At 36.4% G+C, this 14,558-nt stretch overlaps 2 protein-coding genes across 11 annotated transcripts in view; one reads left to right on the top strand and one right to left on the bottom strand.

Annotated features, from left to right (window-relative positions):
• Nucleotides 1-1,485: 1,485 nt before the first annotated feature.
• The window catches only part of Fntb (Farnesyl transferase beta subunit), a 19,906-nt gene continuing 6,833 nt past the window's right edge, over nt 1,486-14,558 (bottom strand). Inside the window, exons 1-7 of one of the 4 annotated variants that reach the window (XM_018509289.1) lie at nt 5,123-5,176; nt 3,543-3,644; nt 3,122-3,247; nt 2,596-2,834; nt 2,178-2,478; nt 1,873-2,117; nt 1,486-1,763 (exon numbers count right to left, since the gene is read on the bottom strand). In XM_018509289.1, the coding sequence (XP_018364791.1) occupies nt 1,571-1,763; nt 1,873-2,117; nt 2,178-2,478; nt 2,596-2,834; nt 3,122-3,247; nt 3,543-3,641 (1,203 nt within the window). In that variant the 5' untranslated portion in view covers nt 3,642-3,644; nt 5,123-5,176 and the 3' untranslated portion in view covers nt 1,486-1,570. The other 3 variants (XM_018509287.1, XM_018509288.1, XM_018509290.1) reach the window with 3 other exon arrangements.
• LOC108762328 (uncharacterized) lies at nt 4,659-13,722 on the top strand. Of its 7 annotated transcripts, none has more exons than XM_018509285.1 (14): nt 4,659-4,812; nt 5,596-5,793; nt 5,882-6,241; nt 7,220-7,466; nt 7,554-7,702; nt 7,783-8,030; nt 8,226-8,411; nt 10,626-10,849; nt 10,922-10,996; nt 11,361-11,631; nt 11,719-11,847; nt 11,924-12,210; nt 12,279-12,371; nt 12,521-13,722. In XM_018509285.1, the coding sequence occupies exons 2-14, from the start codon at nt 5,600-5,602 to the stop codon at nt 12,632-12,634; spliced, it is 2,577 nt and encodes an 858-aa protein (XP_018364787.1). In that variant the 5' UTR covers nt 4,659-4,812; nt 5,596-5,599; the 3' UTR covers nt 12,635-13,722. The 7 variants fall into 7 exon arrangements, with proteins under 7 accessions (XP_018364787.1, XP_018364786.1, XP_018364785.1 ...); XM_018509284.1 differs by lacking the exon at nt 4,659-4,812 and adding an exon at nt 4,819-4,923; XM_018509283.1 differs by lacking the exon at nt 4,659-4,812 and adding an exon at nt 4,963-5,090.

Below are 14,558 nucleotides of genomic sequence, written 5' to 3' on the forward strand. Positions count from 1 at the left end.
AAGTCAAGAATCACGGAACATAAGAACCACATCCGATGGAACACGTCTGCTCGCAATGTTATAACGGAACATCGGTGGCAAGAGGGACATGATTTTGACTGGGACAGCATTGCAATATTGGACGAGGAACCTCACTACAGGAAGAGACTGATTTCGAAGATGATATTCATCAGAAGACAAACGCATGGACTCAACCTGCAAACGGATATGGAGGGGCTTCCGAAGGCTTACCTTCCAATTATAGATAAACCATAAAAGCTGTTGTCACGTTTTGTCAGTCGGTGTTGCTCGTACACAGTAATAAGTCCTTCTGATGAAATTTTTTATCACTTTACAATTTTCATTAGTACTAGCTAATAACTAAAAAGTAACTCACTGTGTCTGATACCGACTGGCTAACATATCAGGAACCGGTTCTTGAATTATTCATGATAATGTTTGCGATACGGTACCTTGTAATTGTGGTGAGCGTCCCTATTTTCGGGATAATTATATTATTAAAGTTTTTTGATAAATTAGTTTCTATATTCTTTAATTTGACATTTTTAATATTTCCCTTCTTTTTCATTTTCTTTTCTTTCTTTTTATTTAATTCTGGCATTGAAATTCTCGATGTACGGGAGCTCACCATGACAGGATAACTTTTACTTTATATATGTTTGTTTGCTCTGAGGAAGGCTCAAAAATGAGTCGAAACATGTATGAATAAAGAAGTTTCACTCTTTATAAGTGTATTATTTGCGCGACGTCTTCTGTGCCCAACTCCTAGTGCCCTTACTCTTTCCAATTCTTAGAAAACAAGAAGCAGAGCACAGATTAGGCTTTATTTTGTCCTCGATATGCGAGACATCTTGCCGTATTTATAATCATGCAAAATGCCGAGCGGTAAACAGCCGTTGTAATGTTGTTACATGTAAGATAAAAATGTGTACGGTATTTTATCATCGAAAAAAAAAATTCAGTCGAGCGAGTTCTGAATCAAACATTAAAAAGTTAATTTTTATATTAATGTAAGAAAATGTATTTTTCTGCATCTAGTATTTCCTCGAGTAGATATTGAATTATATATAACAATGGAATTATATTCTATTATTTACGTATCCATATATGTGTACATATATCTATGTGTAAAATCACATGTTGCAATAGACATCTTTTACCTCTGGATCCGTTTGCATTATTTGTACACTTATACACTATCGAAGGTCATATGACTGTTAATTAAAATAATTTCAAATAACGATTATAACATCACAAGGACGTAAATAAGTTATTATTATCTTCTTCATAAACTTTATTAACATAAGATAAAACTAAGATAGGGAAAATGCGACCTTTTAATTTTCAATATCCAATAATGTGCATCAAGATCGATTAACGTGGTTTTTATAAAGTTCTCTTTTTTTATATATCACAAGTATGGATTCTCATATACAAACAACTTTTTACGCGCGCATCATTGGTCAGTTTGAGATAAATTTCATCTTTTTTTAGGATATTTTTTCTTTTCTTCTCTTTTTAGGAAAAACATACAAACATGGTTAGATACATTTTAAATAACTAAGACGAATCAATCGGCTGGTATCGGTAAAGTAGGAAAATACTCCTGCGCCTTTTTCGCGGCGGAGTATTCCACGTTGTAAACGGGATGGATCACTTCTACCTTATTCGTGAGCCTTCTTCCGATGATTGATTTTATTGGTGAGTTTTGCGCAATCGATAATCCACTAAGAACATAACATGTATGGTATATGTCACGATTTCTGAAAAAAGAAGAGAAAAAAGTTGTCGCATGATTAACGCGATTAAAATTACTCGCCAATGAAATTACATTTATGGTAATTACAGACGCGAAAGAGTGTGATCACATACTTTCCCGGTTTATCCAGAAGACCGCCATGCGGATTCTGACAGCAAGTTAATATATACTCTTGTAAGGCCTCTTGGTTGAACAGCCAATGGTCGGAATTGTTAAACCCCTTTCCCTGCGTCGACAAAATAGCGGCGATCAATGGGAACGTCCCACCTTGCCAGAAAGAATAGCACCCGTCCACCAATTTGTTCGTACGTCCTTGGAAACCGCCTTCCAAACGCATCTGCTTATTTACAATCCACCTCTGCGGAATGGTAGGGATGTGAACGTGAAGATCTTATTATGATCGTAAAGAGGAACTTACCAATAACTTCGGTAAATGGCAAAGCTCTGTTTTTCCAAGCATTACAAGCGCTGCCAAAGCGCAATATGCATATCCACCGTGAGCCTCCATTCCCGGACAACCGCCGAAACCACCCTCCCATGTTTGACATTTGGCTATCCACTCGGCGGTACTCTTGAACATATCCGGCGTGTACACATTTGTCAACTTGGCAGCAGCAAGGGCACAATACGCCCCACGTATGTCTACCTCGCCGTTTTCGTGCATACAGAAAGAACCGTCTTCTCCGCGTAAGGACGCTAGGAACCGTTTCAAATTCTTTCTGAAATTATAATAATTTTAATTTTTAAGCAAAAAAACCCATCTAAATTTTAAAAATATACAAAATATTTTTAAAACAATAGCATTATTACGAAAAAAATTATATTGAATTACTTACCTATCTATCACATTGTATGCCTCTTGTGTGCCAATGGTGCATAATGCGTTCACTGCTGCATATGTAGATGCTAAATGTGGATATTGTCCTGGACCTCCGCCGAAACCACCTGTCGACGATTGACATTTGGCCAGAAAGCCAGCTATCTTGGAACACTCCTCACTTTCCAATCGTTCTCCTAATATCGCAAGTGAATGCAATATCCAGAAGCACAGCCATGGTCTACTGGAGTCCAAACACTATATGATATTGTTACAAACACTCAATAAGTTCCTTGTTACAAGAAGAATGAAATTTTTCCTCAATCATCTCCAAAAGCAATGGCTGCTTTCATCAGAAAGCAGCTTTGCAACTATTGTAAAATTTTTGCATACGATTAGTTTATACATTTAGATCCAGTGAGGAACTAAGGACAAGATCAATCATATTAAAGAATTTGGCAAGAGTTGCAAAGCTGCTTTTTCTGCTGAATATATTATAGTCAATATTACACATAATGCTGTTTGATATTAAAAGTAGTGGATACCTCGTAAGTGTCATTTAAATTAGTGATTGCTTTCTTCAAGAACTGGATGTGTTTGGGCCTAAGTAAAACAGGATCCCCTTCTCTGCATGATCGGTAAAACTTGAGCACAATTTCCTCGACGCGAGCCTGAAAAGATACAGTGGAAAGGTATTTCCAACTACTGTATTGTACAAATTTTAAATTAAAATAAAACAATAGTAATTTGTGATTCCAAGAATAAGTCAAGTACAAATAAAATATCTATGTGAGTCTCTGCAGTTGTTTGTGCATAAATTATGTACAATTACAGCTCATAAGTATTTTATAAATTTTAAAACTATGGTACAGATTAGAGCGATATTTGACGAGTAATGGATAAAAATTAGTTATCTGATAATATATAAACGTAGATAATGAGTTTGCTTTACGTCAAAAGACCTACCTGTTCGTTTGTCGTTGCGGTTTTATATCCTTCATCCTGTCGCTGCTTTAATATTTCCTCATAACTCCTTCGTCCTGTCTTCAACTCCAAGTCCGACATAATCTGTTAATTATGAACGATTTGACATTGTTAATAAAGAAGTAATCTACCTCGCAAAACAAAACGTCTCGATAGTCCAAGTGTACAATTTATTTGGTAATTTTATCATAAAAAATATCCAAAAGAGAAAAAGAGATTCTTTAGAGGTTAAGAAATCTTTCTTTCTTCCTGTCTCTCTCTGTAACTATCCAGCTTAGAAAATTATATACTATACATTTTTACATGACATACCCTATTATACTCACATTTAAATTTATATATATTAGGTGTTATTGTATATACAATGTTAACTGGTATTACAGTTACAGTCATAACCTATTTATTTTATTAACACGACGGCACCGAATGACACCTGTGTACGAAACAGACCGAACGGACGGCTTTCCGCATAGCGTAGTGCGCGTAGTGCAATACTTATGCCGCTTTCAAAAGTCAAATTGCACCTTCAAGGCGTAGCTAACTATCGAAATTACACGTTCACGTTACACGGAATAATACAGAAACCATACATCTCCCTGTATCTTATCCTACGCGATTCCTACAGAGTGGATTGCCTTCCCTCCCTCCGCCGAAGAACATTTACTGAAATAAAGAGACGATCAATTTATTCCTCTCTTTTTTTTAGATCATTGTTCTACTCGCGTTGTAAAGAAAAAAAGTATGGTTCCATTCAATATAAAAAATTCAATTCATTCGCGATCAGGATTACTATAGGAATTGCGTTGTAGGCACAACGGAATGGAAAAATTCCTGAATTTTTTTTAATATGAAGGTCTTTCTGTTCTTTCGTTATTTCCTGTCTATCCGTGTCGCCGCTTTGCATTTTTTTCATCATTGTTTTTCTTTTTTTACAAGTGTTTCAACACCGGCATACATTTACATGCATTCTGCAGTTCCTGTACATTACGCGCGATTCTCGCTTAGTCCATTTTAGTCATGTTTACGGGGTTTACGGATCAATGAAGATCTACGTGGATGTACGTAACTACGATTTAAATTTAGGCTAGGAAGCAGAAAGCGACGCGCGTCTTCCGCTGTTCCGCTCCGCGACCAGTCGGCGTAGATTGGCGTACGTAGATTAGCGGTAAAATCGAGGAAAGAAAAGAACGTCGGGCCGCGGGCGAAGATGACGATGTCGTGCTCCCTCTCCCCTGTCAGTAAACAGAATTAAGTGAGTATGAATCATCAGGCAAAATGCGCACGCACTTGGCGTTTTCTACGCGTTAACAGAACACGATTTGCGTACTCCCACGCGTACATCGCGGCCGGAGGGGTTAGCGGGGTACGTTGGATTTTTTGGTTTTTTTTTCTTATGTGTGTGAACAGTGAAACTGTGTGAAACGCGTCCGCGGTCTTCGCGCGTCGCGCGTGTTGCGCAACGTGAGGTACGTCTCGCCGTCGTCGTTGCGCGTCCCGACTCCCGTTAGCGTCGCCGCGCGCGCGGAAACGGTGAGTTTTCTATAAATAGCGGTGTCACGCACAATTCGCCGTGGTGGGCCAACCCCGCCAACCCCGCCGGAGCGGGCCAGTCCTCGACGTTGATGGGAGATAGGTCGGTTCTTTCCTCCGAGAGCGTTGAGTTGCCGCGCGGATCGCAACGTGACCGAGCGGTCTCGAGCGACGTGATTCTCGTCAATTTTCGTCAATTCTCGTGGCCCGCGAAGTCGGCACCGCGTGCTCGTCCGCGGAGCTCTCGACGAGAAGTGCACGGCAAGGAGAGGATAGAAAAACAGGGATCTAGCAAAAAGGACCGCGGCCGTGTCCTTCGGGGAGAGGTGCTATTTTTAGGCGGTATATGCTCGGGCATATGTTCTCCCCAACGGCCCCTGCGATTCTTTCCTAAAAGCGAGCGATAACCTTTGATCGTCTGTACTGTTTGTCGGAAGGTCGTAGTATTAGTTATTAAGAGAAACGATTTCTCTACTACGACCCGGTGTTCTTGTTTGTTCTATAGAAGAATGGAGAGCGAGCAGCATCACTATGAGCTTCGCAGCAGAAGTAGATCACGTTCCCATACGCCTATGGTTCCAAATCGTCCTCAGCAGGAGCCAGAGGTGACAGAGCGTCATTATGATCTCAGAAACTGGAGCCGGGAGAGATCTCACACGCCTGGAGAAGTAACCAGTAGCAGAAGGTCTGGCTCTAGATCATTGTAAGTAATCAACCTAAACATAAAAGTCTTTGCTATTAATGATTATAAACAAGCTATACTTTTATCACTTGTATTTATATGACTATAGAACTGGCAGTGTAAAGACGCATGAAAAGAACATGGAAACCATAGAGGAGAATAAGGAGGGGTCTGTCACAGAAAGTCTGACGGATAATCAAAGCACAAAGTCCGAAGGTTCTGTCGTCACCATAAAAAAGGCAGAACGTCGGTCGGAACGTCAACGAGCAAAAAGGCAAATATTTGTCAATGGTCAGAGTGATAGTAAGGAGGACGCATCTGACAAGAAAGCAGAACGAAGACACAGAAGTGTTACACCACGCAGAGTATTTACCAGTGACTACTCTTCGGAAGAAGGAGAAAGGGAAGATCCTCCGAGTAGGCCAGGATCCGCCTACGAGATTTACAAGCAGGCTGGTGAATGGTGGAAGTACGAATATTTTAAGTTTGCAATTTTATAAGCACAATTTTAATCGTCAAAGAAGTGTTTCTTCTTTACATAATACATAAAATTTCCACAAAAATAGCTTTTGCCTAAAAACGGAACCTAATTCCGGATAGGAAAGATGGCATAATCCGATCTGAAATTAGGTTTCGTCAGGCAAAAGCTATTTTTGCCGAAATTTGAAATCTTAATTATTTTTGTGGAAATTTTATGTATTATGAGATTACTCACTTCTTACATTAGGCCTTTGGCCTGTGTTACACCTTTCTCATATGCTTGTGATGCACACACTGATTATTCAATAATTGCCACAAGCATGTGGGACCTATGGTTTTAATGCTGGTTCCGAACGGCGGATTTTTCGAGAGGTGTTTCTGTGGGCAAAGATACTCTCGGGAGATTGCCGGCCTTTTCCGAGAGGAGACACAAGCGTAAATTTTTGGTTCCTACTGGGATCGAACCCAGGATCTCTGGCATGATAGACCAGTGCGCTGTCTATCATGCCACACTCGCGCTTTTCTATTTTAAGTTTTATTCTGTATATACTGTATCCTGTTTTTAACGGCAACTTTTTAATTGGGATGTTAAATCATTGGTCGCATTCAGTACATAACTTATGTTCCGTGAGCGCTTGCTGCTATTGAACAATCTAGAAGGATACACAAATAGCAGCAAGCGCTCATGGATCTGCTCCGCAACAGTTGAGTTTACTGCATGCGACCATTGTGCCAATAACGAATTCCTCTTCCTGTGACTTACATTTGTTTGATTCAATGTTGTTTATTTTGAAGATATATTCCTTCTGTTGGAGAAACAAACGTTTATAAATAATAGCATGTCTTAATTAGCATTAGTCACAGAGTGTAGGTCAAGTTGCTGGTGCTAATAAATAGTATTGGAATTAAACGAACAATTTGCCTGTACCATTTATGCGAAAAATCAAATTATTTGTGAATGTTTTAGCGTTTTTCCAAAGACAGATTATACGTATTCGCCGACGTCGCAGTGTCGTTACGAGATCGCTCCAGGTATATTAGCTATGCCCAATATGTCGAGACGGCCTATACACGTAAACAATAACGGAAGTATCGTATCTCAAACAAGTCATCGAAATTTAAGTCAAGCTTCGCGAGGAACGACAGAAAGCGGAATCAGCGATATGGACACGGCTGATTTGAAAGAGAGAGAGACCGCCTCTCTAACTCATTCGGTAAGTATTTGTCATCTTGAACTATTTCTCTTATTTTTCTTAATGTATCATGACATTGCGTTTTAAAACTATACATGAATTTTGCAGTTCGGGGATAGTTACGACATGTCACGCGCGGGTATGTCGAATTCTACAGCAAAAACGACTTTGTACAAGAAGACACACGTAAAACAATATACAAGTCACAAAGAAATAATTTATTCGGATCCAAGATGTTCCTCAAATTTTCGGTCAAGGTATCTTTTATTTTTTCTCATTTACTAAAATAAAACTTTTGTTGAAATAAAATTAAGTTAAGGCAATCTTATATCAACAGCTACTTATCGTGGGCGAATACTCCAATTCGAAAGTATGATACATCTCATGTTGATTCTGATACCGATTTGGATGATACTTACGTAAAATCATCGATCAAAACTAATCAAAGTTGGAGGGTCGTGCAATGGTTCACATATTTTACAACCTTTATTGTCACTTGCTTCAGGAAAACTGTCGAATTCTTCAAGTTTAAAACGGACGGGAAAAGACAGTATTATGTTTCACAAGCTTATCGATCATCTAATGGTATTAATGATATTCAAGAAACATTATCTTTTATAAATATAGAAAAATTATATATAAATACAGTAAAAAATAATATTTAATAAAATTATATAAAAATATATAATTAAGCGTAACATAATAATTATCTTTTATGTTATGTTGCGTATTAATATTAAATATGTCTTAATTAATTTTCTTATGGTTCGCTGCTTTTAGAATCCAAATGGAGCTTATTGTGGCAAACTTTGGACCGTTATACGCACAATATGTACTTTTTCTTCGTCAGAATGCTTGTACTCGATACTTGGCTGTTGAGTCGATTCACTGGCGTTAGGAAATGGCTACAAGAGAAAGGCCCAAAGATTCTATGGATCACACTTTTACCATTACTTCTTTTGTTTGGTAAGTTTCTTCATCTTGTTGAAGGAATATAAAAGAAAATCAGAGACATCACTGAATTCCATTTTCATTAATCCACATGAAATCTAAACCAATCCAAACACCAATGTCAGACCAATGTCTTTCGTGGGACCTGAAAGATGCATAAACCTATCCTGGCCTTCGTATTTTTTTTGTTTCAGGGGCTTACATCGCGCAGAGGCATTATTTCACTTTTGCGGATTCTCTGCGCAATGTCCAATATGGTGTCATTGAGACGACTTATCACATCTTTAACAATATAAGCAACTTAATGTCTTTTACCTTTGAATCATTTACAAAATACCTTGCAGATCTTAAAAATTATTTCATGCACCTCTTACCGAGTGTGAACGTGTCTTTGCCTGAAATACCTCCTATTGGATGGAATATAAAGTGGTGATTAATTGAAAAGTTGTCAAGATAATATAATCCTAAATATAATAATTTAATTCAAATGGATGAAAGCGGTATAAATATCCGTATTTTTTTTATAAAATTATATATGATGAAAGCAAAATTCTATTATACTGCAATTTTGCAATTGATAGTATAACATTTTTTCAGATATTCTTAAAAATTTTCATATAATATTTTTAAGAATATGAATATCTCTTTCATCCATTTATTCCTCAAATTAATAATTGTGTGTGATTTAACATTGTTTTTATTTTTTCATTCTATAATAAAATCAATATATATCACCATTATTTGTTGCCACATTACTACAAAATTTTGATAATGCTATGAATAGAATGTCTACTTAATAATTCTCCTAATTGTTTAATATTTTGACATTTAATACTTTTGCGTATATATTTACCATATAATATATCGTATATTATTTCAAAAATTCTATGGCCGGTATTCATAATCCGTTCTTATTTCAAGATCATCTTAGGTAATCTTAAGCATCTTAAGATGCTAATACGACTCTAGCCGGTATTCATATTCGATTCTTATATATTTGAGACTGTCTTAAGTATAGTCTTAAAATGTCATAAGCCAAGATTGCATTAGCATTTTAAGACATGACTTAAGACGGAACGTTAAAGTAAGAACGGACCATGAATATCACCCTCTGATTGATTTGTGACATCTTAAGATTGTACTTAAGACGGTCTTGAATATAAGAATCGACTATGAATATCCTATGATTTACTTATTTAAATCAGATAATGAAATATTCTTTACGATATATACACATATTGTCTATCAGTACCTCTTTGCTTATTGTTTGATTTATTAGTAGATTAATATTTTATTGTGTGAAGATATATAAATATTTATCGATATATTTTACGCACAATTATACATATATTGTGTGTGTGATGTTCTATATATTTTACATATAATTATATATTGTGTTATATTTCAAGAACTAACTGGTCATGTACTGTGTTATATTTCATGAACTAACTGGTCATATCACTCTTAGTCATTTTTCTGTTACACATTATATATATTTTATTAAATATTTTATGTTCTACACAATATTTAATCCTATAGATATTATAAAATGCATAATATATAATTTAATCGTTATTAAATGAAATAACATTTTTTTCAGTTAACCACCACACATGTATTGTTTTCATTTTTACACGCTTCAAAGATATAACAATATTTTGATGTAATAGTTATATTACTGTCGTTAGATAATATCTATATTGTAAAAACACGTTCATACTTAATAAAATATTTTTTATGTATATGAAATTAGTAGTCTTTTGAATACAGTCCATTAGAGTGATATAGCGTCATAGTGTCACAATTGAGCATTTAACGAACCTAATCTAAAAAGCGAAAAATAAAAATTTTATTGTGGGAGAAGGATAGGGGGAGGATTACTCTACTGTGGGCGTTAAAAAGTCGGAGCATGTTGTGCTTGAAATACTTGGAATCGTGATCGCGATCGGTATCATCTGAACGGTGAGTTTCTTCGTCTATCCTTCTCTCAGTTACCATATTGTAATAATAGTTCCACTTTGAACAATTACATCATTGTAATCGTTCTGTGCCATTAAAATTTAAGATGTATTTGAGATCTCTGTGATTGTAAATTTAATAATTGGACAGATTTGTGGCACTAACTTTGTGTTGGAACGCTGTAACAAGTTCAATACAGTAACAGGAGAAGGAGATTGCAATAATCGCATTTGAATTGTGAAATGTTTATAGATATGAAATTTGTTTCAGGTGGTTGGTGTATAGTACAATGTTTGTCGCTTCTCTCTGACGCTACAACTGTGACTGAAACAGCAGTAGAAAAATCATTAAATAATGTACAATGGGAGGACCGTCGAAATAAAATTATTGAAAAAATATTGACTGACAATGAAACAATTGAAGAAAATTTTGTTAACAAAGCTGATTTAGTCAACAGGATAGAAATGCTTGAGAATAGACAGACGCATCAAATGGTATAAATATACAATTTTTTTGTGCAGTTATATATATTTTGTGTTCCATGACCTACTTATATCATTTTGTAGGACTATCTTATTAATATTACTCGAACTGTAGAAGATCGTAAGCAAAGCGATGCCGCTTTCCGGAAGGAGTATGCTGTAAGTCTATGAATTTCTATTATTTTTTTCTTACGTTAGGTCTCTGGCCTGTGTTACACCTCTCTCATATGCTTGTGGTATGAATTCAATTGCCACAAGTATATGGGACTTATAGTTTTAATACTGATTTAGAACGGCGAATTTTTCAAGAGGTGTTTCTATATGGCAAGAATACTCTCGGAAAATTGCCGGCCTTTTCCGAGAGGAGACACGAGCGTAAACATTTTGGTTTCTACTGGGATCGAACCCGGGATCTCTGGCACGATAGACCAATGTGCTGTCTGCCATGCCACACTTGCACTTATATATTATTAAAAATTAATAATTACGAAGATCTCGAGTTCTACAGTAGTTATCTTTCCAGGACAAAATTATTAATGTGGAAAATAAACTAGGTGTCAGCGAATTAAAAGATATAGCATACAGCGAACTTGAAGTTATTAAAGACGAATTAGAAGAATTACGCAAATTGTACTCAGAATTAAAATCTTGTTGTAACGCCAATGCAAAATCCATAAATCAGGATATAGAAAAGCACGTAGAAAAAATTTTACTTAGCTACTTTCCTTCCGGAATTTCGAAAGAAGATCTCGGGCAAAACTTGCAGAGTTTACTTGCATCTCATAACAGAGAAGGTTTGAAGATATATTAAAAATCTATTTGGATGTTACGTCATATATTAAGTAATGAATATCGAGAATATATTACAAATATTTTTATAGCTCAAAAAGTTCTTGATAATGCAAATGTTCATACTTCGGACGAGCATGTACGCAAGATAGTAAAGGAAGTTTTGCGAATTTATGACGCGGATAAAACGGGTCAAGTAGATTATGCTTTGGAAACGGCAGGTATTGTATCGTGTCAATAAATCATTAATAACTGATGAATAGAATATTATAATAAACAGCTTTGTTCACCGTACAGGCGGTCAGATTATTAGCACGCGATGCACTCAGCGATATGATATAAAGTCGAGAGCCTTCAGTTTGTTCGGTTTCACATTATATTACGAGAGCAATAATCCGCGGACAGTAATACAGGGAAATCCGATACAACCTGGCGTTTGTTGGGCCTTCCAAGATTTTCCCGGATTCCTCCTGATACAATTGCGAAGTTTCATTTATGTAACTGGTTTCACTCTGGAGCATGTGCCTAAATTGATTTTACCAAATGAAAACATGTCGAGTGCGCCCAGAAAATTCAACGTCTGGGTATGTGAACTATTTAATTTCTTTCATTTATTAAACATAATATTTTTTAAATATTCTTATTGCTGTAGGGATTATTGAATGAAAACGATCTTGAGCCAGTGATGTTCGGGGAGTACGAATTCACGTATTCCGATGAAAGTTTGCAATATTTTCCAGTTCAGGTAAATTTATTTTTAATATTCTTTAATAAATTTATTTTTCTTTATACATATAAGTTGCCTTATTTGTGTTTTATTTTTATACATGTTTTTATTTTATTGATTAGATTTATTAGGACTACACACAGTAATCCTTAATTTTTTTTACGCAGAACACAGAGATCAATAAACCATACGAATACATAGAATTGAGGATACAGACCAATCACGGGCAACTAGACTACACGTGTTTATACAGATTCCGCGTTCACGGAAGACTAGCTTAGGAATTGATCGCGCCAAGGTTCCTTTTCACAAGACATTCGTAAAATCGTTCAAGCAGTAGTAAGAACGAGCCACAATCTTCTCCAATACGTGCCTTCGATTACCGTTAACGATAAACGTAAAAATTGGCGCGATTTGCCGCAGCACCTGTAACTATAATTGTTAATAGAGCGATTATTTAACGCTTTTGTAATAGATTTTCAACGAAACGATCTCGAAACACTTTATACATACGCGCCGATATTTAATACACACGAGACGGAAACCGTTTCCGTCACCATTTAAACGCGTTGAACGCTGTATATACATTTAATAATTTAACCGATTAAGAAGATTGCACGATTGATCGGATCAAGCAGGAAAACTCACGGGTATCGGCCCGATAGTGTTCCACAGTTATGCCTATATATAAATATCTTCACTATATGGCCTTGCTGTAGCAGTTACCCGAGTAATGTACTCTGAAAGAAAAAGAAGCAATTTCGTATACATCTTCTCTTTAACAACGTGAGAGATCGATAAAAAGTTAGAAGCTAAAAAGAATGGACAGAAGTAACTAAGGGAATCTCGGAAGTTCTCTTCAAAAAGAGAGAGTTTTTGCCTGTGTATGCGTCATGTAAATAACAGATTTGGTAGCATCACGTGCAAGACTGACACTTCAAAAGTTACCCCAAAGCTGAGTGTGAGTCATAATATTCGCAATAACGCGACAGTACAAATTGTAAGGGATAGTAAGAGCAATTATTTCTAATTAAGTTAATTACTAAGTTTTAAGTGTGCAACACCATGAGTGGTCTTCGCCATCTTTGTAAGGATTTAGTGATTAAAACGCGGCAGTTAACACACATTGTATACATATAATAGATATTTATAAGATATTCAAATAAGTTCTCAATTCTTTTTTTTTATTTCAAGATTGCGATGCGCATCGTTTTTGCTTCGTAATTATTTAGTGTCGTTGGCGATGGGTCGATCCTTGCCAATGTCGAAAATGCGATTATCACCGCGTTTTTTTTTTTTACCATCTTTCCGTACGCGCTAGCCGCTATATTTAAATAAAATTTCCAAATAAAAATTGCGTTTTACTCGACACGATTCAGTTTTATTCACCTGAGAGCCGATTGCGATCGAACGCCGAATAGTTTAATTAACTTACCAGGCGATACTTTTGGTACTCAACAATCATAAATAGAACTAAATTTTGTAGTTTAATATGTAGAAATAAAGATTAAAAGATAACTTGCCTAGTTGAACGTTTCGCAATAAACAGTTCTACTGAGCTAATCGTTGATTAAGTTAATTAATGATTGATTTAATCAAATACAAGTTCTACATAATTTTTATTTTAGTATAGATATAAAATAATTGTCATTTAATAAAACACGAAAAAAGGATTAGATCGGAAGCAACGATTTATAACTAGAAATTATGCAATGAGTAATTCAACCGGTCGAGTTAATTGCTGATTAATGCCCATTTCCACCAATGTAGATTAACTTTAATCTCGGTTCTACTTACTCTTCGTCTTTTTCTAATCTTTAGAACTAGAAAAAGACAAAGAGTAAGTTGAACCGAGATTAAAGTTAATCTGCGTTGGTAGAAACGGGCCTAAGTCAATTGGAATTTGATCGAAGTCTGAGAATTCAATCGTCATTCCGGTATGAGATCACATCTGTTGTTGATTTTCAATGAGGCACGTTTCCGCACGAACGTGGTATAAGGACGAGCCTTGCATCGATCGCGGAACATCCATTGTCGCGCAAGGCGCGTTTTCCCGCGTCGATTCGCGCGACACCGGAAATCTGGACCGGTTGGGAGTGTTGGGACTCCAATTTCAAAATCTTTTCGTCTTGAGACGTTGTCCGACGCTTTTGCGATCGGCGTTCCCACGCGGGGTGCCACGAGGAACCCCCGGGAGGGGGGGGG

Source organism: Trachymyrmex cornetzi, unplaced genomic scaffold (genome assembly GCF_001594075.2).
Source record: "Trachymyrmex cornetzi isolate Tcor2-1 unplaced genomic scaffold, Tcor1.1 scaffold296, whole genome shotgun sequence".
NCBI lineage: Eukaryota > Metazoa > Arthropoda > Insecta > Hymenoptera > Formicidae > Trachymyrmex > Trachymyrmex cornetzi.